Source organism: Amblyomma mixtum, chromosome 3 (genome assembly GCF_055824585.1).
Source record: "Amblyomma mixtum isolate Tamu chromosome 3, ASM5582458v1, whole genome shotgun sequence".
Classification (NCBI taxonomy): Eukaryota; Metazoa; Arthropoda; class Arachnida; order Ixodida; family Ixodidae; genus Amblyomma; species Amblyomma mixtum.
The window spans coordinates 206219008-206241684 of record NC_143014.1 but is presented as its reverse complement, the minus strand read 5'-3'; the positions used below and the strand labels follow the sequence as shown (position 1 = coordinate 206241684).

Below are 22677 nucleotides of genomic sequence, written 5' to 3'. Positions count from 1 at the left end.
CTGCGAACTTCGGTGCCAGCAGGGAGCAGCTCGGCCAGGGGACCCGGAGGGAGTTGGGGCACCTTGCGACTGGTCGAAGACACCCTCCTGGACCGGTCTGCACTGCGGTAGTTATAATAAAGTAATTCTCGCACTGTACATGGGCCTCTAGATTTTTCTAATTGAAATCGGCCTGTACCTATAGGTTACCGCCTTCTAGTGAAAAATAGGCAACGTTTGCTGGAAACGGATTCTCTGTTAGCAAGAAAAGATAAAAAATTAAACACAAATGTCACTGACCGCAGCCATTTTTAAACCAAAACTGTGACAACATCAGCACTTTTATTTTCCAGGTCTCTCGCGTCTAGGCTACGCAGTCATGCACATCGAGCAGGCAATACTGAAGTTCTATTCATAACTGACGAAACAGTGTTAACCGCTTTAATAGAGTAGCGGGAAAAAAGTTCCTTTTTTATATCCACTTTTGTCAACAGAGCACAGTGTTATCACTCCACTTTTTTGTTACGAAAGCAACACTACTGTAGCCCAGCTCGGCTTGTGGCATATGCTCATTGTGGTGCGGCTACAAAACGATCTTGAGCCACCGTTGCCTAGCAACTGCTTCAGCTGCACTACAACAGATGTGCGAGAGGTTGCTCTTGAAGAGCAACATTGGTCACAAAATCCTGACGGGTGGCTGGGATAGAAACAGCCAGCTGCCAGAGCAGTGGCGCATCGTTTAACCGCTGCGCCACTGCACTGGTAGTGATATATGAGGACTCGCCGCCAAATCAGCATACATGGGCATTAACGCACTAAAGATATCATGCCACACCCATAAGGCGGAGTTTAACTACCCCCTCCAATTGAAGAATGAACACCTGCTTTCGCGGGTCTACTCGGTTTAACTACGTTAAGCCCCTATCAATTTTCTTAAAGATCGTATTTATTACAGTGAAGCAGCAGATCACACCTCAGGTTAACCTGCAACACAGTCTAGCGCTGTGCGCTGCACACCACCGTCTTCGTTAACCTCCATCTAAGGTGGGAACAGATCACATCGGCTTAACTTCGATCAGAGCTCAATTTGATTGTAATATCGCCGCCGTCAGAAGTGTCGACAACCGAGCAAGGCAAAACCATCAGTCAACTAAGCTATACAAATGCTTTCTCACGTGTGCTCGATTTAACTACATTCAAACCTTACAACAATGTTTTTTTTTGAATAGAAAAAAAAAACAAAAACAGAGAACACAAAAATAGCCAACAAAAGGTTGGGATTCACGCCATGCACTGCTGGATTTACGCAAAATCCGGCAAAATGCAGGATTTACGTGAACACAATTGCTGATCCGCTTTGCCAAATGTGGGCAGCGGCGGTGAACTTGCCTGGGCTTAAGTCCAGTCAATCTGGGCACCCAATTTTAGCTTGCACGGTTACCATCACATGGCGCATGGCACTAAACATTCTAAAGCACCACTAGTAATTCTGAATGTTTGGCACACAACACTGATTTTCAGTGCCCGTCATAACCAGTCGACGGGAGCGGAGGAACTATTGCACAGGCCTTTGTAGCGCATTTGAAGCAGCATGTGCTATCACTATCACCGTGCTCGCGCAGAATGGGGCCTGCAGATGACACTATAGTTGTTCTTGACCACTACACTTACTAAACAAGTAAAGGGTCGGTCAAAAGATTCAGGCCACAGGGTCTGCTTTTGCGCCACTTGGCAGGACATTTACGTCACCATCGAAGCCCAGTGGAGCAGAAGGGGCATCACTCTTGCCTCACAGAACATTGTTAGTTATTAATGGAGGTGTTATGGGCCCGACTCGACCGGTTCAAGACAGGCTCTGTTCCCCACAGAAAGCCTCCAAGTCATGCGGCAAAGCCGCAGAGCGAGACAAGCTTTCCGAAGGCTTTCACTCGGTATATTTGCATAAATCAGCAGCGTCAACGATAAAGCATGGGGGAATGAGATAGCGGATGGTCACCGCTCGGTGATCTCCCCGTACGAGTTGTGCCTTGCAGCGTCTCCTGCAAACGTGAAGCGTGGCTTTGCCCCATGACTTCGATGCTTTCTGCGGCAACTTGTCGGGCCTACGCCCAACTCTAGGTAGTTATGATACAGTAACTCTAATGACCATGGAAGCTGGTGCATGTCTTTCTCACCGCGGCAGTGTACTCCAGAAGCTGGCCGGTGGCCCCTGGAGTGGTGGCGATGGCGCAAATGACGAGGAGTTAAACGGCTCGAGCAGAACAGCCAGCGACTGGTCGAAGACACCCTCCTGGACCGGTCTGCACTGCGGTTCCTCGGGCATGTCCCATTCACGCGGCCTGTGCACCGGATAGGGTATATGGAAGTGGCAGGTTGTGAGGGCTGTTCAGACAGTATTCTCCATCGCGCATCCGGACTCCGGACGTTTGAACCGCCTTGCCAGGCTCTCCGCCCTCGTTAAAACCGCCCACATTTTAAAAACACGTTAGCTAACATCGCAAAATGGTACAGTAATTTACTGCCCAGTTTCTAGTTTTCTGTTTAATATGCCGCTCCTCTGTGTAATTCCACGAGTACCTAGAGGTTACTAATAAATGAAATGAAAGGAAAAAATGGCGTTTGTATAAGTCTGGCGACCAACACACCGAAAGTGGAGCACGCCTTTTTTCATCGACACACTTAAGAATTCTCCCACTTACAACGAGTGCTTGCACGGCAGTCCGAGTTCAATTTTAGCTGCACCAAATGAGGAGGAGAGTGATGCGCCACAATGCCGAAAGGTTCTTTGCCCCCCCCCCCTCCCCTCCGCGCCGGTAGGCATAGAAACTACCTCAAAAGAACGCGTACACAGGGTAAGGAGATTAAAGAGGTGAATGGGGGTGCTGCTGCCCTGCCGTGTGCTGGGTGTGTTTCTTTGGTCTATTTAATATTGCGGATGTCTCCTCAACCCCATCCCCTCCCAAAGAGAGAGAGCGAAGAACTCACTGGAGCGCCTTGTACACATGCTGTACACGGAGCGCCCTTTGCGGACTTTCGTGGATCGCCTGTGCCACCAGCTGAACCAGTTTTCCCGGAGGCCTGCGAACTTCGGTGCCAGCAGGGAGCAGCTCGGCCAGGGGACCCGGAGGGAGTTGGGGCACCTTGCGACTGGTCGAAGACACCCTCCTGGACCGGTCTGCACTGCGGTCTGCACTGCGGTAGTTATAATAAAGTAATTCTCGCACTGTACATGGGCCTCTATATTTTTCTAATTGAAATCGGCCTGTACCTATAGGTTACCGCCTTCTAGTGAAAAATAGGCAACGTTCGCTGGAAACGGATCCTCTGTTAGCAAGAAAAGATAAAAAATTAAACACAAATGTCACTGACCGCAGCCATTTTTAAACCAAAACTGTGACAACATCAGCACTTTTATTTTCCAGGTCTCTCGAGTCTAGGCTACGCAGTCATGCACATCGAGCAGGCAATACTGAAGTTCTATTCATAACTGACGAAACAGTGTTAACCGCTTTAATAGAGTAGCGGGAAAAAAGTTCCTTTTTTATATCCACTTTTGTCAACAGAGCACAGTGTTATCACTCCACTTTTTTGTTACGAAAGCAACACTACTGTAGCCCAGCTCGGCTTGTGGCATATGCTCATTGTGGTGCGGCTACAAAACGATCTTGAGCCACCGTTGCCTAGCAACTGCTTCAGCTGCACTACAACAGATGTGCGAGAGGTTGCTCTTGAAGAGCAACATTGGTCACAAAATCCTGACGGGTGGCTGGGATAGAAACAGCCAGCTGCCAGAGCAGTGGCGCATCGTTTAACCGCTGCGCCACTGCACTGGTAGTGATATATGAGGACTCGCCGCCAAATCAGCATACATGGGCATTAACGCACTAAAGATATCATGCCACACCCATAAGGCGGAGTTTAACTACCCCCTCCAATTGAAGAATGAACACCTGCTTTCGCGGGTCTACTCGGTTTAACTACGTTAAGCCCCTATCAATTTTCTTAAAGATCGTATTTATTACAGTGAAGCAGCAGATCACACCTCAGGTTAACCTGCAACACAGTCTAGCGCTGTGCGCTGCACACCACCGTCTTCGTTAACCTCCATCTAAGGTGGGAACAGATCAGATCGGCTTAACTTCGATCAGAGCTCAATTTGATTGTCATATCGCCGCCGTCAGAAGTGTCGACAACCGAGCAAGGCAAAACCATCAGTCAACTAAGCTATACAAATGCTTTCTCACGTGTGCTCGATTTAACTACATTCAAACCTTACAACAATGTTTTTTTTTAATAGAAAAAAAAAACAAAAACAGAGAACACAAAAATAGCCAACAAAAGGTTGGGATTCACGCCATGCACTGCTGGATTTACGCAAAATCCGGCAAAATGCAGGATTTACGTGAACACAATTGCTGATCCGCTTTGCCAAATGTGGGCAGCGGCGGTGAACTTGCCTGGGCTTAAGTCCAGTCAATCTGGGCACCCAATTTTAGCTTGCACGGTTACCATCACATGGCGCATGGCACTAAACATTCTAAAGCACCACTAGTAATTCTGAATGTTTGGCACACAACACTGATTTTCAGTGCCCGTCATAACCAGTCGACGGGAGCGGAGGAACTATTGCACAGGCCTTTGTAGCGCATTTGAAGCAGCATGTGCTATCACTATCACCGTGCTCGCGCAGAATGGGGCCTGCAGATGACACTATAGTTGTTCTTGACCACTACACTTACTAAACAAGTAAAGGGTCGGTCAAAAGATTCAGGCCACAGGGTCTGCTTTTGCGCCACTTGGCAGGACATTTACGTCACCATCGAAGCCCAGTGGAGCAGAAGGGGCATCACTCTTGCCTCACAGAACATTGTTAGTTATTAATGGAGGTGTTATGGGCCCGACTCGACCGGTTCAAGACAGGCTCTGTTCCCCACAGAAAGCCTCCAAGTCATGCGGCAAAGCCGCAGAGCGAGACAAGCTTTCCGAAGGCTTTCACTCGGTATATTTACATAAATCAGCAGCGTCAACGATAAAGCATGGGGGAATGAGATAGCGGATGGTCACCGCTCGGTGATCTCCCCGTACGAGTTGTGCCTTGCAGCGTCTCCTGCAAACGTGAAGCGTGGCTTTGCCCCATGACTTCGATGCTTTCTGCGGCAACTTGTCGGGCCTACGCCCAACTCTAGGTAGTTATGATACAGTAACTCTAATGACCATGGAAGCTGGTGCATGTCTTTCTCACCGCGGCAGTGTACTCCAGAAGCTGGCCGGTGGCCCCTGGAGTGGTGGCGATGGCGCAAATGACGAGGAGTTAAACGGCTCGAGCAGAACAGCCAGCGACTGGTCGAAGACACCCTCCTGGACCGGTCTGCACTGCGGTTCCTCGGGCATGTCCCATTCACGCGGCCTGTGCACCGGATAGGGTATATGGAAGTGGCAGGTTGTGAGGGCTGTTCAGACAGTATTCTCCATCGCGCATCCGGACTCCGGACGTTTGAACCGCCTTGCCAGGCTCTCCGCCCTCGTTAAAACCGCCCACATTTTAAAAACACGTTAGCTAACATCGCAAAATGGTACAGTAATTTACTGCCCAGTTTCTAGTTTTCTGTTTAATATGCCGCTCCTCTGTGTAATTCCACGAGTACCTAGAGGTTACTAATAAATGAAATGAAAGGAAAAAATGGCGTTTGTATAAGTCTGGCGACCAACACACCGAAAGTGGAGCACGCCTTTTTTCATCGACACACTTAAGAATTCTCCCACTTACAACGAGTGCTTGCACGGCAGTCCGAGTTCAATTTTAGCTGCACCAAATGAGGAGGAGAGTGATGCGCCACAACGCCGAAAGGTTCTTTGCCCCCCACCCCCTCCCCTCCGCGCCGGTAGGCATAGAAACTACCTCAAAAGAACGCGTACACAGGGTAAGGAGATTAAAGAGGTGAATGGGGGTGCTCCTGCCCTGCCGTGTGCTGGGTGTGTTTCTTTGGTCTATTTAATATTGCGGATGTCTCCTCAACCCCATCCCCTCACAAAGAGAGAGAGCGAAGAACTCACTGGAGCGCCTTGTACACATGCTGTACACGGAGCGCCCTTTGCGGACTTTCGTGGATCGCCTGTGCCACCAGCTGAACCAGTTTTCCCGGAGGCCTGCGAACTTCGGTGCCAGCAGGGAGCAGCTCGGCCAGGGGACCCGGAGGGAGTTGGGGCACCTTGCGACTGGTCGAAGACACCCTCCTGGACCGGTCTGCACTGCGGTCTGCACTGCGGTAGTTATAATAAAGTAATTCTCGCACTGTACATGGGCCTCTATATTTTTCTAATTGAAATCGGCCTGTACCTATAGGTTACCGCCTTCTAGTGAAAAATAGGCAACGTTCGCTGGAAACGAATCCTCTGTTAGCAAGAAAAGATAAAAAATTAAACACTAATGTCACTGACCGCAGCCATTTTTAAACCAAAACTGTGACAACATCAGCACTTTTATTTTCCAGGTCTCTCGAGTCTAGGCTACGCAGTCATGCACATCGAGCAGGCAATACTGAAGTTCTATTCATAACTGACGAAACAGTGTTAACCGCTTTAATAGAGTAGCGGGAAAAAAGTTCCTTTTTTATATCCACTTTTGTCAACAGAGCACAGTGTTATCACTCCACTTTTTTGTTACGAAAGCAACACTACTGTAGCCCAGCTCGGCTTGTCGCATATGCTCATTGTGGTGCGGCTACAAAACGATCTTGAGCCACCGTTGCCTAGCAACTGCTTCAGCTGCACTACAACAGATGTGCGAGAGGTTGCTCTTGAAGAGCAACATTGGTCACAAAATCCTGACGGGTGGCTGGGATAGAAACAGCCAGCTGCCAGAGCAGTGGCGCATCGTTTAACCGCTGCGCCACTGCACTGGTAGTGATATATGAGGACTCGCCGCCAAATCAGCGTACATGGGCATTAACGCACTAAAGATATCATGCCACACCCATAAGGCGGAGTTTAACTACCCCCTCCAATTGAAGAATGAACACCTGCTTTCGCGGGTCTACTCGGTTTAACTACGTTAAGCCCCTATCAATTTTCCTAAAGATCGTATTTATTACAGTGAAGCAGCAGATCACACCTCAGGTTAACCTGCAACACAGTCTAGCGCTGTGCGCTGCACACCACCGTCTTCGTTAACCTCCATCTAAGGCGGGAACAGATCAGATCGGCTTAACTTCGATCAGAGCTCAATTTGATTGTGATACGTATCGCCGCCGTCAGAAGTGTCGACAACCGAGCAAGGCAAAACCATCAGTCAACTAAGCTATACAAATGCTTTCTCACGTGTGCTCGATTTAACTACATTCAAACCTTACAACAATGTTTTTTTTTGAATAGAAAAAAAAAACAAAAACAGAGAACACAAAAATAGCCAACAAAAGGTTGGGATTCACGCCATGCACTGCTGGATTTACGCAAAATCCGGCAAAATGCAGGATTTACGTGAACACAATTGCTGATCCGCTTTGCCAAATGTGGGCAGCGGCGGTGAACTTGCCTGGGCTTAAGTCCAGTCAATCTGGGCACCCAATTTTAGCTTGCACGGTTACCATCACATGGCGCATGGCACTAAACATTCTAAAGCACCACTAGTAATTCTGAATGTTTGGCACACAACACTGATTTTCAGTGCCCGTCATAACCAGTCGACGGGAGCGGAGGAACTATTGCACAGGCCTTTGTAGCGCATTTGAAGCAGCATGTGCTATCACTATCACCGTGCTCGCGCAGAATGGGGCCTGCAGATGACACTATAGTTGTTCTTGACCACTACACTTACTCAACAACTAAAGGGTCGGTCAAAAGATTCAGGCCACAGGGTCTGCTTTTGCGCCACTTGGCAGGACATTTACGTCACCATCGAAGCCCAGTGGAGCAGAAGGGGCATCACTCTTGCCTCACAGAACATTGTTAGTTATTAATGGAGGTGTTATGGGCCCGACTCGACCGGTTCAAGACAGGCTCTGTTCCCCACAGAAAGCCTCCAAGTCATGCGGCAAAGCCACAGAGCGAGACAAGCTTTCCGAAGGCTTTCACTCGGTATATTTACATAAATCAGCAGCGTCAACGATAAAGCATGGGGGAATGAGATAGCGGATGGTCACCGCTCGGTGATCTCCCCGTACGAGTTGTGCCTTGCAGCGTCTCCTGCAAACGTGAAGCGTGGCTTTGCCCCATGACTTCGATGCTTTCTGCGGCAACTTGTCGGGCCTACGCCCAACTCTAGGTAGTTATGATACAGTAACTCTAATGACCATGGAAGCTGGTGCATGTCTTTCTCACCGCGGCAGTGTACTCCAGAAGCTAGCCGGTGGCCCCTGGAGTGGTGGCGATGGCGCAAATGACGAGGAGTTAAACGGCTCGAGCAGAACAGCCAGCGACTGGTCGAAGACACCCTCCTGGACCGGTCTGCACTGCGGTTCCTCGGGCATGTCCCATTCACGCGGCCTGTGCACCGGATAGGGTATATGGAAGTGGCAGGTTGTGAGGGCTGTTCAGACAGTATTCTCCATCGCGCATCCGGACTCCGGACGTTTGAACCGCCTTGCCAGGCTCTCCGCCCTCGTTAAAACTGCCCACATTTTAAAAACACGTTAGCTAACATCGCAAAATGGTACAGTAATTTACTGCCCAGTTTCTAGTTTTCTGTTTAATATGCCGCTCCTCTGTGTAATTCCACGAGTACCTAGAGGTTACTAATAAATGAAATGAAAGGAAAAAATGGCGTTTGTATAAGTCTGGCGACCAACACACCGAAAGTGGAGCACGCCTTTTTTCATCGACACACTTAAGAATTCTCCCACTTACAACGAGTGCTTGCACGGGAGTCCGAGTTCAATTTTAGCTGCACCAAATGAGGAGGAGAGTGATGCGCCACAACGCCGAAAGGTTCTTTGCCCCCCCTCCCCTCCGCGCCGGTAGGCATAGAAACTACCTCAAAAGAACGCGTACACAGGGTAAGGAGATTAAAGAGGTGAATGGGGGTGCTCCTGCCCTGCCGTGTGCTGGGTGTGTTTCTTTGGTCTATTTAATATTGCGGATGTCTCCTCAACCCCATCCCCTCACAAAGAGAGAGAGCGAAGAACTCACTGGAGCGCCTTGTACACATGCTGTACACGGAGCGCCCTTTGCGGACTTTCGTGGATCGCCTGTGCCACCAGCTGAACCAGTTTTCCCGGAGGCCTGCGAACTTCGGTGCCAGCAGGGAGCAGCTCGGCCAGGGGACCCGGAGGGAGTTGGGGCACCTTGCGACTGGTCGAAGACACCCTCCTGGACCGGTCTGCACTGCGGTCTGCACTGCGGTAGTTATAATAAAGTAATTCTCGCACTGTACATGGGCCTCTATATTTTTCTAATTGAAATCGGCCTGTACCTATAGGTTACCGCCTTCTAGTGAAAAATAGGCAACGTTCGCTGGAAACGGATCCTCTGTTAGCAAGAAAAGATAAAAAATTAAACACAAATGTCACTGACCGCAGCCATTTTTAAACCAAAACTGTGACAACATCAGCACTTTTATTTTCCAGGTCTCTCGAGTCTAGGCTACGCAGTCATGCACATCGAGCAGGCAATACTGAAGTTCTATTCATAACTGACGAAACAGTGTTAACCGCTTTAATAGAGTAGCGGGAAAAAAGTTCCTTTTTTATATCCACTTTTGTCAACAGAGCACAGTGTTATCACTCCACTTTTTTGTTACGAAAGCAACACTACTGTAGCCCAGCTCGGCTTGTCGCATATGCTCATTGTGGTGCGGCTACAAAACAATCTTGGGCCACCGTTGCCTAGCAACTGCTTCAGCTGCACTACAACAGATGTGCGAGAGGTTGCTCTTGAAGAGCAACATTGGTCACAAAATCCTCACGGGTGGCTGGGATAGAAACAGCCAGCTGCCAGAGCAGTGGCGCATCGTTTAACCGCTGCGCCACTGCACTGGTAGTGATATATGAGGACTCGCCGCCAAATCAGCATACATGGGCATTAACGCACTAAAGATATCATGCCACACCCATAAGGCGGAGTTTAACTACCCTCTCCAATTGAAGAATGAACACCTGATTTCGCGGGTCTACTCGGTTTAACTATGTTAAGCCCCTATCAATTTTCTTAAAGATCGTATTTATTACAGTGAAGCAGCAGATCACACCTCAGGTTAACCTGCAACACAGTCTAGCGCTGTGCGCTGCACACCACCGTCTTCGTTAACCTCCATCTAAGGCGGGAACAGATCAGATCGGCTTAACTTCGATCAGAGCTCAATTTGATTGTGATATCGCCGCCGTCAGAAGTGTCGACAACCGAGCAAGGCAAAACCATCAGTCAACTAAGCTATACAAATGCTTTCTCACGTGTGCTCGATTTAACTACATTCAAACCTTACAACAATGTTTTTTTTTAATAGAAAAAAAAAACAAAAACAGAGAACACAAAAATAGCCAACAAAAGGTTGGGATTCATGCCATGCACTGCTGGATTTACGCAAAATCCGGCAAAATGCAGGATTTACGTGAACACAATTGCTGATCCGCTTTGCCAAACGTGGGCAGCGGTGGTGAACTTGCCTGGGCTTAAGTCCAGTCAATCTGGGCACCCAATTTTAGCTTGCACGGTTACCATCACATGGCGCATGGCACTAAACATTCTAAAGCACCACTAGTAATTCTGAATGTTTGGCACAGAACACTGATTTTCAGTGCCCGTCATAACCAGTCGACGGGAGCGGAGGAACTATTGCACAGGCCTTTGCAGCGCATTTGAAGCAGCATGTGCTATCAATATCACCGTGCTCGCGCAGAATGGGGCCTCCAGATGGCACTATAGTTGTTCTTGACCACTACACTTACTAAACAAGTAAAGGGTCGGTCAAAAGATTCAGGCCACAGGGCCTGCTTTTGTGCCACTTGGCAGGACATTTACGTCACCGTCGAAGCCCAGTGGAGCAGAAGAGGCATCATTCTTCCCTCACAGAACATTGTTAGTTAGTAATGGAGGTGTTATGGGCCCGACTCGACCGTTTCAAGACAGGCTCTGTTCCCCACAGAAAGCACCCCAGTCATGCAGCAAAGCCGCAGAGCGAGACAAGCTTTCCAAAGGCTTTCACTCGGTATATTTACATAAATCAGCAGCGTCAACGATAAAGCATGGGGGAATGAGATAGCGGATGGACACCGCTCGGTGATCTCCCCGACCGAGTTGTGCCATGTAGCGTCTCCTGCAAACATGAAGCCTGGCTTTGCCACATGACTTCGATGCTTTCTGCGACAACTTGGCAAGCCTACACCCAACTCTAGGTAGTTATGATACAGTAACTCTAATGACCACGAAAGCTGGTGCATGTCTCTCTCACCGCGGCGTCCGAATCGCCGTGATTGTACTCACGGGAGGTGCTGCACGGCAGGTACGACTGCCCGTCACTCGATGACCTGACAACCACCGTGAGGTCCGGTGAATGCTCTCCACGTAATGTTCGGCCACCTCATCCATGACCTCTTCGTTGAACTGCACGTAGGACACAGGTCAGGATAAGAGACAGAGGCTATAGCTTCTGCTTGCAGCCTAAGTTACATGCATCCACAAACAAAAATTGCAATGTCACAACAGGCCAAGACGGAAAAGGCTCCGCCAAGCGGCTTAGGCTGGTGGAGGATTTCGTGAACGAAGCAGAAGCACAACCAGCATTAGTTTCGAACCAACCACCTATTGATTCTAGAAACGGTGCGCCGTACTTATCTCCTCCTTCCGTAATGAGCCCGCCGGAGCTGCAATAGGCAGCGCAAATTTTTTTTCCGCCTTGTCGAGGAGTCGTCGGCCTGTAATTCAGCTGTAGTTTCAAGTTGTGGTTAAGAGTTGCCTCTCTGAAGGAGGGCTCTTGCAAAAATGTCTTTCGACACTCTATAGACTCTCCATAATGTTTTGCCTATAAAGTCTATAGCTTTTCTACAGAGAATCCCTATAGACTAGTCTACAGGCAAATCAAATCCTACAGATTGTCTATAATTAATCTGTAGATATATAGCCTCGCACTTTTGGCAGAATTTTTTATACAGTCTATAGACTACGAATAAACAAAAATAAATATCTAAAGGAAGGCAGTAGCCTATAAAATATCAATAGAGAGTCTATAGATCATTTTTTTTAAGGACTAACAGATGAGTACTTTTTTGCTGCAAGAATGGAGACTGAGCAGAGGTATAAGCGAAATTAGCATGCGTGGCACAACCGATACTACTATTCTACACATATAACAACGACCATGCGCGCGGAGTAAACCGAAGGCCGCCATAACATCAGCGGATCGTTTCATGAGCTTTCAGCAAATACCGTGAAACTCCTTCTGTAGGGCTGCTTGGTTTTACATCGTCGGTTCAGGTAGCGCTTTGCTTGTCCACACTTCTATCAGTCCTTGACTTTGCGCGCTGCCCGAACTAGCATACACCGAAAGCCTCAACACCTTCCACAGAATGCCAACCGAATAAACTTGCCTTTCCTTGGTCGCTCATTCAGAAACAACGGCAAATCAGAAGCACAATGAACGTGAACAGACACTGCGAGTTAACCCCGTCACTGTGCCCAGTACTCGATAGCCTACGGCGAAAGCTACTGCATCAAGAATACGCAGCTCGCTGGGTCTGCTTCCACTCGTGAAATGTGGCTCGTTCTACACCATCAGCATTTTAAATGTCTCCAAGGAACTCACGTTCTCACTAGTTCCTACCTTAGGAACTCCCAAAGGTATTAGAGGGCCCCACTACATGTGTTAGATGCCCCAGAGCTATGCATTTTCGAGAAAGGCTAGAGTGCCTCCGGAGGCGAGATGGAGGAATGCCGTCCGGCTCTTCATCACCTCTGCCAGCAGCTCCCCCTTGTTAGCAGCGTTGTCGACCTCCATCGCTCCCCCTTGTGGTGGCCTAGCCTCGGCCGATGAGCCTGGATCCTCTCTCCTCACCCTCCTGAGAGTGCGATCCCGGCCACGACGTGGTCGTTCCCTACCGAATTCATCACCCTCGTCTCTGGCTTCTTGCTTGCAGGCCCTCTCTGGACATTCTGCATTAATTGGTGGAATAGCAGGTGTTGGTTTATGGGGCAGTTCACCCTACGTGCACTACATTCTAAACACGAATACTCCTAGACCGGAGTAAAAGGGAAGTAAGCTGTCCCCTAGGTTGCACTAGAGGTCAGCTTACTCCCTTTTTATTCCTTTCTGTTTCAGCGCAGTTTTGATCATCCATTTGTATATCTATTTCGCCATTTACGATATCGAAAGGGATGACTTGCATGAAAATGACGACAAAGCCTATTTCGTAACATAATATTTTCTGTTGTAACAAATAATAGCAGAGAATGGGAAGGGAGGAATCTCATCGCCCATTTCGATTGGGCTCAATAAAAGGAACGCAGTAATTACCCTTTCTAATATCAAACGGCTGTAAATTACGGCGCAATTTAGGGGATTACGAAGAAAAGGAATATCGCTTGAATTTTTTTCGGGCAGTTTTTTTCTATTTTTCTATTTTGCTGTGTCGAGAGATCGGGTTTGCCTAAGTACGGACTAAAGCAATTTACAGCAGCCAGAACCATTCTGGTTTCATCATAACCTTCATAATGAGGCGTGGTAATGGGATGAGAAGTAAGGACTTCGTCTAGATTTTACAGGGTTTTTAGTTTCTTTTCTTGCTTGATCGCCACGCCTCGAAGGGATGGTTATTTCTCTTTTTACAAAGCATGGGTGCATCCCACTGCAAACAAAAAGCAAAAACCATGCGTTCAGCAACGAACGAAGCGAGTAGGATGCAGTCAAGGTGAGAGCAACCCACCATGCAATTAACGCCACGCCACAGACAACGCCACAAAATACAATGCAGTACCAGGCATCATCACGATGTGTAATGCTTCGCCCTGTACAAGAGGAAACCTGCGCCGAAGCTTCCTTTTCATGCTGAAACCAGTCCGTGCTCGATATCGAAGCTATGCTGGTCAAGTTTGGAACACCCGGAGAAAAGGAACTCAACGAATAAGACATGTGTACTTAAGTCGCTTCCTTCTTTTCTTGGTAATCCGATAGGCTTATATAAGCAGCTTTAAGTAGTCCAGAGGAGCGACATGTATGCCGTGTTGAGAGCAAAGGTTGCTCAATATACTCCACAGTTTCATGAAGCGCTACAAAGCGTTATGATGTTAGGGGGACGGCACCTGCAATTATACAGGAGGCCAAAGAACCGCTTTAGCAGTATCTGTCGAAGCTTCGCTTCAGATTCTCCACCTTGTCCTTTCAGTGGGTGACTATCGACATATTTTGCGACAATGCACTTCGAGGGCATCCACAAGGTGGCTCATATATGATAACATTGCATAATCAGTGGCACCACAAAGTCTGTTTTGGCCCACGAATGACAGTGCGACGTACGGTGAAGCCCACAGGACTAGCAAAATACTAAGTGGCGAGCTGTTGGAAAAGTGTTTTGCGGTCTCTTGAGCAACTCTTTGCCGAACACATGACAGCGCACCATGCCCCACAAGGACGCTTCAAGGACGCTTCACACTACACTGCGCAGCCGTACCGTAATGCTCCCCTACCGAGCGGGACACACTGGAAACGAACCCGGGTCCTCTCCTTGCTTATTTTAGTGCTCCATCTTTGTCGCATGGCATCACAGTCCAAGTAGCACGCGAGAAAATCCTGTAATGCCTGCCGCAGTTTTCATTTCCGGCTTCAGAAGGCGGCATTTCTCTCCTATTGGAATGGTTATAAAATCTCTGGAGCCTTGCAAAATTCACTCTTCGGCGTAAAGCGAGGTTGAGCTCCGTAGTATATAAATCGATTAATTGGCGCTGTCATGTTCTAACAGGGGTAACGCCGACACACAGTGGTAAAAAAAAGAGGGTAAAGAAATGCGGCAACAAAAGAGTTGGTCATTTCGTAATGGCTAGGAAGTTTCACATGAGAAAGCACTATAGGCAACAAGTCGTGTTACACCGGAGGTCTTCATCATTTGCTACCAGAGGGGGCCCTTTAGCAACGGCCATACCAGTAGGCTGCGTTTTTTTGCATGTAGCGTTTATAAAATTGAGGCTGCCAGTGCAGATACCGAGCTCTCAAACTAATGCTAATCAGAGAAGGAACAAAAACGCCTTTTGAGTCGCCATCTACCATAGGTGGTCTGCACCGCATATTGTATCTTTATCACCAAGGCACGCGGGAGCTTTTGCATGACCGTGTCACGATTTTTCCTGTCTTCTTTTGGCCACTGGCTACTAGACTGATGACCGAAGTATCGTGCGGCTGCAGTGTAAAGTTAGTTATGGTTTTTTTTTGTTCCTTCCATGCATGATTTCCTGCATCATTTTACACTTTCATGACTTCACTCTGAGGCGCCTATTTTTTTTACCTTGCTCTCCATCAAAGGACGTTCACTTCCTCATCAGTCACAGTATCCCGATTCTCGACCGATGCCCTAGGGATCTGACATCACTTGTTATTTTCCTGCGAAACAGCAGCCTGCTTCTCTTTTGCCACACATGCGAAGAGACGTAGCTCTCAACAATGGGTCAGATGTTAATGAGAAAGGTTGATCAATTAAATCAATAAATTAACCAGTCAAACTTATCAATTGGCTAAATGATTGATGAACCGGTCAGGTCAGTTGTCAGCATTAAGGATAGTTGCCGGGCCAGTTGGTACATGATCACACCGTAAAACAGCGCGCTTACACGGGACGAAGAAAGAAGACACGCACACACACAGCGCTGAACTTACAACTGCATGATTTATTGCATTGCTCGCAATAAATACCGGAAAGGAAAACAAAAAACAACCAAACCAAAGGAAGGCGAGGAGATATCCTCCTGTCGCATCATGTCGTCAAAGGTTATTCAAGATATTTAATCTCTTTTCTTGTCAGTGCCATCGATGGAGTGCTAACGCATGACGCGCCTTTCCTGTCTATGATGAATGCTTCATATAGTTCACGTTTGTGCTGATGATTGTACCGCCTCAAAATCTGGCTTCGTCCAAGGTTAGGTGTGTAATGACAGGCAGATATGTGTTTTGCCAGCGTGCTGCCGTATCCCGTGCGGATGTTAATGGCGTGCTCTCGTAGACGGTCGTTTATGCAGCGTCCACTTTGGCCCACATAAGATGCGCCGCATGACAGCGGTATCTCGTAGATTATCTCCGTGTCACAGGTGGTGAACATTTTTTCATGTTTCTTACTGCACCGCGCTGGTTTTGGGGCATCTTCATTCACCATTCTGCAAAGCATATTGAGCTTTCTGGGTGCGGTTAGGACCAAGTTCACTCCAGCACGCCCTACTATCTTCTTCAACGAGTGGCTGATCCCGTGCAGATACGGCATAACAGCCATCTTCTCTCTTTCTTTGCGTGGCCTCATCGGGAGGCTAGATAAACCATGCAGTTGTAAGTTCAGCGCTGTGTGTGTGCGTGTCTTCTTTCTTCGTCCCGTGTAAGCGCGCTGTTTTACGGTGTGATCAGTTGTCAGCACATCAAATTAAGTCAATCAGTCGATCGACCAATCAGTCAATCACTGAGTCAGTCGACTGATCAATCAGTGAAATGATTAATTAATCGGTCAACTGATTGGTCAATCGGTAAGTTGATTAACTTATCAAAATAAATCAATCAATAGATCGACGAATCAGTCATTCATTCAAGAAGTCAATGAATGAATTAAATTATAAATAAAATCAATAAAGAAATCAATCAAATGACTTATTAATTGGTCAACTGACTGATCAGTTGGTCAGTTCATCAACATATCAATCCAATCAATCGATCGACCAATCAGTCAATCACTCAGTTGGTTTACCGATCAGTTAATGAGCCAATCATGAGTCTTATCAAAATAATCAATCAGAATATTCAATCAATTGATGAAACAATGCAATGAGCTCCACCGCAGTTGTTCAATGGTTAGGGCGCTCGTCCGCTGAACCCGAAGACAAGGGGTTTGATCCTGGCCACTGTTCAATGGAGGCGAATCAAATGGCGCCCATGTACTGTGCGATACCAGCACACGTTAACGGACCCCAGGTGGTCGATATTTATCCAAAGGCCTCCACTGCACTACCATATTTCTCACAGCCCACGTTGTTTTGTGTCCAGACAGCCACGATAGAACACATTTTTTGGGACTGCCCCGCAGACCCACTGGCTGAATGCCTGAAGCTTGTAGGGTCGCAAAAGTGGGAGACCTTGCCGGCCAGCTCTAATCTGCTAATATAATACCCCTGTCACATGGCCAGTTTCAATGGCCATCGAGTCGAGGGCCATCGTGATTTTCGATCGCCATCGAACTTGAGGGAGCTGTGGTGCTGCTACACAGTAAATCTCCATGGCCATTGAAATGGTTCTTGTGTCTTACGCCAAGCTCGTGTGGTGCCACAATCGCTATGTTCGGTTTCCCACGAATAACAAAAATATTTTATAAAACCTAACTAAATGTTGAAATACACTGTTTTTGCAGTCGTAAGGCGTGTTCACACTTGTCCAAAAATCTGGCACGCGAAGCTGATTCGCTCGCTGAAAAAACTAGGACGCTCAGGCAAGGTGGAACTGCCGTGCCGCTGCTGTTTCTTGCTTTTGTACACCACGTCGCCGCTCGCGGAGTACACAGATACAGTGAGAAAAGAGCATAAATTTACGGTCTACATACCACAAGCGTATGCATGCTTACGTATGCTAAACGCAGGCGCATTCCCACTTTTTGTTCAGCATATGCTAGCAAAGACGCAAAAATAAACAGCCTATAGTAGCACCATCTGGTTGTCAGGACGGGAACGATTACTGTCAACAAACCGACTCTACTCTTAAGCGTAGCAGCGGCAGAATCGTCACTCTAAATAAAAAATAAAGCAAATTTATCACTTATACGTTTTCTTATAGGCAAGGTGAGACGAACCAAAAAACCGGTGCCCCATTTATGACCACTGAACGGACTGAAAAAGGCAGCAACAACAAGAATTCAGTCCCAAGCGAGAGGTCTCAATTACTGTGCATACTAATAGTTTACTGCTAGTATTATAGCTTGATGAGATAATAATGTTGGTGCATGCTTAGGTATCGTGCACGAAAGTGCACGTTGGTGCCGTTCGCAGCAATGCTAGCAACCTTGGGCAACGCTCAAAGGCCCTCGAAATCTCAATAGATTTCTGCACTGCTCCGTTGACTCGATAGACTATTGACTCGATGGCCATTCAAACTGGCCGTGTAGCAGCGCTCGATCGCCTTCGAGTTGATAGATTATCAGTTCGAGGGCCTTCGAAATGCCCGTGTGACAGGAGTATAAGCCCGGGTCACAGCATGAGCCGAAGAGGTTGCCTTCCGCCCTGACTGAGAGCCACTTGGTGGGGTCAACAGAACCCATGACTGACTGACTGGTTAGAATATTAAACCGCCATATGCTAGGAAGGGGAGAAAGTCAGACAAGTTTGAAATAATGCATGGTTAAAAAATGGCGTAAAATACAAACGGACAAAGAAAGAACACAAGGACAAGCCCCTTTTCAACCATGCCCATATACAATACAGCATATATCAATTGATCAGTATATAAATAATATCAATCAATAAATCAATAAAATCAATGAATGAATCGCTCAATTATTAGACAGTAATCAATTATTATTAGATAGATCAGCCAAATAAGTCAGTGATGTTCAGTCAGTCACTCAATCAACCAACCAATCAATGAACCAGAAAATTAAATCAACTCACTAAATAGCGTGCTTCACTAAATTTAATAAGTGATGTCACAATCTGACCAAAAGTAATAATATTATACAAACTAATACGGAACGTGGCCAATATCGCTGAACAAAAAAAATTATGCCTGCCCAGTATGCAAACATGGTGCCCTCACATCCTCATGCCATGTTCGAAGAACTGTCACACGCCTTCTGAGTGGAGGATGGCTCGTGCCATGGTACCAATCGATCAGTCGATCAGTATATCAATAATATCAACCAGTGAATCAATAAAAACAATCAACGACTCTATCAATTATTAGACACGATATATGAACCAATTAAGTCGGTGATGATTCAGTCACTCAATGAACCAACCAACCAATCAATGAACCAGAAAAATAAATCAAATAACTAAATAAGTCAAACTAAATAGTTTGCTTCACTAAATTTAACGAATAGGTCCTGTCACAATCTGCCCAAACGTAATAATATCATACAAACTAATACAGAACGTGGCCAATCTCGCTTAACAAAAAAAATTAGGCCTGCCCAGTAGGCCCTCCATCCTCAGGCCATGTTCGAAGAACGGCAGTCACGCGCCCTCTCTGAGTGGAGGATGGCTCGATCGCGCCTTGGAACCAATCAATAATCAATCAATAATATCAATCAATGAATCAATAAAAACAATCAACGAATCTATCAATTATTAGACACGATATATGAACCAAGTCGGTGATGATTCAGTCACTCAATGAACCCGAAAAATAAATCAAATAACTAAATAAATCAAACTAAATAGCGTGCTTCACTAAATTTAACGAATAGGTCCTGTCACAATCTGCCCAAACATAATAATATCATACAAACTAATACAGAACGTGGCCAATCTCGCTTAACAAAAAAAATTAGGCCTGCCCGGTAGGCCCTCCATCCTCACGCCATATGTTCGAAGAACGGCAGTCACGCGCCCTCTCTGAGTGGAGGATGGCTCGATCGCGCTTTGGAACCAATCAATAATCAATCAATAATATCAATCAATGAATCAATAAAAACAATCAACGAATCTATCAATTATTAGACACGATATATGAACCAAGTCGGTGATGATTCAGTCACTCAATGAACCCGAAAAATAAATCAAATAACTAAATAAATCAAACTAAATAGCGTGCTTCACTAAATTTAACGAATAGGTCCTGTCACAATCTGCCCAAACGTAATAATATCATACAAACTAATACAGACGTGGCCAATCTCGCTTAACAAAAAAAATTAGGCCTGCCTGGTAGGCCCTCCATCCTCAAGCCATGTTCGAAGAATGGCAGTCACGCGCCCTCTCTGAGTGGAGGATGGCTCGCGCCTTGGTACCAATCAATAATCAATCAATAATATCAATCAATGAATCAATAAAAACAGTCAACGAATCTATCAATTATTAGACACGATATATGAACCAAATAAGTCGGTGATGATTCAGTCACTCAATGAACCCGAAAAATAAATCAAATAACTAAATAAATCCAACTAAATATAGCGTGCTTCACTAAATTTAACGAATAGGTCCTGTCACAATCTGCATATCATACAAACTAATACAGAACGTGGCCAATCTCGCTTAACAAAAAAAAAATTAGGCCTGCCCGATAGGCCCTCCATCCTCACGCCATGTTCGAAGAACGGCAGTCACGCGCCCTCTCTGAGTTGAGGATGGCTCGATCGCGCCTTGGTACCAATCAATAATCAATCAGTAATATCAATCAATGAATCAATAAAAACAATCAACGAATTTATCAATTATTAGACACGATATATGAACCAAATAAGTCGGTGATGATTCAGTCACTCAATGAACCCAAAAAATAAATCAAATAACTAAATAAATCAAACTAAATAGCGTGCTTCACTAAATTTAACGAATAGGTCCTGTCACAATCTGCCCAAACGTAATAATATCATACAAACTAATACAGAACGTGGCCAATCTCGCTTAACAAAAAAAATTAGGCCTGCCCGATAGGCCCTCCATCCTCACGCCATGTTCGAAGAACGGCAGTCACGCACCCTCTCTGAGTGGAGGATGGCTCGATCGCGCCTTGGTACCAATCAATAATCAATCAATAATATCAATCAATGAATCAATAAAAACAATCAACGAATCTATCAATTATTAGACACGATATATGAACCAAATAAGTCGGTGATGATTCAGTCACTCAATGAACCCGAAAAATAAATCAAATAACTAAATAAATCAAATTACATAGCGTGCTTCACTAAATTTAACGAATAAGTCCTGTCGCAATCTGCCCAAACGTAATATTACTATACAAACTAATACAGAACGTGGTCAATCTCGCTGAACAAAAAAATTATGCCTGCCCGGTGCACCAAACATGGCGGCCTCGCATCCTCACGCCATGTGCGAAGAACAATGGCCGTCACGCGCACTCGCTGACTGAGGAGACGGCTAGCACCATGAGAGCCCTCACGAACTCGCTCGCACAGCTGAGCGGGCGCTAGTGAAATACTGTTACCATCACAAGCACCCGCGCAAATGCGCGAGTGAGCGCCAATAAGAATCGCGCCTAAATAACCGCGTCAAAGCGCAAAAAGAGCGATAACACGCCGCGGATACAGTGAACTGCGGACGCCATAAAGGTAGGCTTAGCGCGACCCGGTCCGGACGATTAAGTAGGTCAAAATGTTGGCTGGCCGCCCTGCACCACTCACCGCGAGGCTTGGATCGATGTTGCTCTCCCCCGTTGCGCTGCGACTTTGTGGACGAAGACGACCACTTACGCTTGTTGGTCGGCATAAAGTCGTCTTCCCACGAACTTGCGTCCGTGTCCATCTGCGAATCTACAGAGTGAATTTTGATCATCTGAAACGTAGAACCGCCTGCTACAGGAGTCCATGAAGCTATGAGGTCTCTCTCCGGGAAGCACACATTAAATAGGTACCTTTCCTCCTTTCCTTCTACCTTCAGCCTTCTAGCCCGCCTTTGCAGACGACACCAAGGGAGTGACGCCATAGAGAAACATAAAGACTTACGTAAATGAAGTCAAGAGTTTGACGGAAGCCCGTCTGGTCGGGATGGGACATGACGAAAAAAGAATGGCACCGACCAAAAAAGAAAGATGGAATTCCATCTTTCTTTTTCTTTTTTGGTCGGTGCCATTCTTTTTTCGTCATATACTTATGTAAAGAGCGGACACTCAAGCTGTTTCGCGGCCGAACAAAAAAGGGTCTGACCACCCGCCAGGCGGCCTATGTTGCTTTCACTCTGCTTCAAAGGTCGACAGCTTATCACACGTCCATTGGGTTGTATCTAAGCGGCGCTGCGCCAGTCATGTGCCGCCGGACCGCCGGTTACGCACACCTCACCGCGCTTTTCAAACGCGCCGCCTCGTTTTTCCGGTAAGTTGTTCTCTTTTGCCTGCAGGACTAATTTTGCTATTTCTCGAGCTAAGAACATTGTAGCAAGTCGTTTGTTATGCTGCGTGAACGTATTTTGCGCGTGCAGGATGTGATATTAGCCGCGAGCCATCCGTTTGTTCTTGTACTGACTTTCCCGAAAGAGCATCTGCATTACTTCGAAAGCGTAATATCCAAACGTCACTCGCAACACGTTTCGTTTAAAACACAGAATTTATCGATGGCTCACCCGTATCCTAACACAAACCTTTTATATATCGCTTGTGGCGTAAATCAGAGAAAATCGAAAAAAAAAATTCTCTCGGCCTATCCGCACGTTTCTTCCAGCTCAAATTTCGCACAGAGGTTGCATTTGATTGTCAGTATTGTTTTATGCTACGTTTAGGTGGGGTACTTGCTTAATTCGGTCAGAATTATATGGAAATCCCCATCGTCTGCGGCGACGGCGAACCAAAACCGAAAGACTTCGCAGCAATGGTACTCGTGGCGCCATCTCGCATCCACTGGAGAAAAGAGCCCTCTTCCGAGG

At 46.8% G+C, this 22677-nt stretch overlaps 2 protein-coding genes across 6 annotated transcripts; both read right to left on the bottom strand.

Moving 5' to 3' along the window:
• Positions 1 to 2813: 2813 nt before the first annotated feature.
• Positions 2814 to 5818, bottom strand: LOC149353417 (uncharacterized). Its single transcript, XM_089577346.1, has 2 exons — positions 5222 to 5818; positions 2814 to 3171 (listed from the first exon to the last, which is right to left on the bottom strand). The coding sequence occupies exons 1-2, from the start codon at positions 5368 to 5370 to the stop codon at positions 2961 to 2963; spliced, it is 360 nt and encodes a 119-aa protein (XP_089433472.1). The 5' UTR covers positions 5371 to 5818; the 3' UTR covers positions 2814 to 2960.
• A 2483-nt stretch (positions 5819 to 8301) lies between these two features.
• On the bottom strand, positions 8302 to 21800 carry LOC149353416 (uncharacterized). Of its 5 annotated transcripts, XM_089577343.1 has the most exons (6): positions 21674 to 21800; positions 21444 to 21572; positions 12857 to 13056; positions 11392 to 11511; positions 9103 to 9309; positions 8302 to 8460 (listed from the first exon to the last, which is right to left on the bottom strand). In XM_089577343.1, exons 2-6 carry the CDS (start codon positions 21562 to 21564, stop codon positions 8452 to 8454), a joined length of 657 nt encoding a protein of 218 aa, XP_089433469.1. In that variant the 5' UTR covers positions 21565 to 21572; positions 21674 to 21800; the 3' UTR covers positions 8302 to 8451. The 5 variants fall into 5 exon arrangements, with proteins under 5 accessions (XP_089433469.1, XP_089433467.1, XP_089433468.1 ...); XM_089577341.1 differs by lacking the exon at positions 21674 to 21800 and having other exon boundaries at positions 21444 to 21651; XM_089577342.1 differs by lacking the exon at positions 21674 to 21800 and having other exon boundaries at positions 9103 to 9297; positions 21444 to 21651.
• Positions 21801 to 22677: the final 877 nt, after the last annotated feature.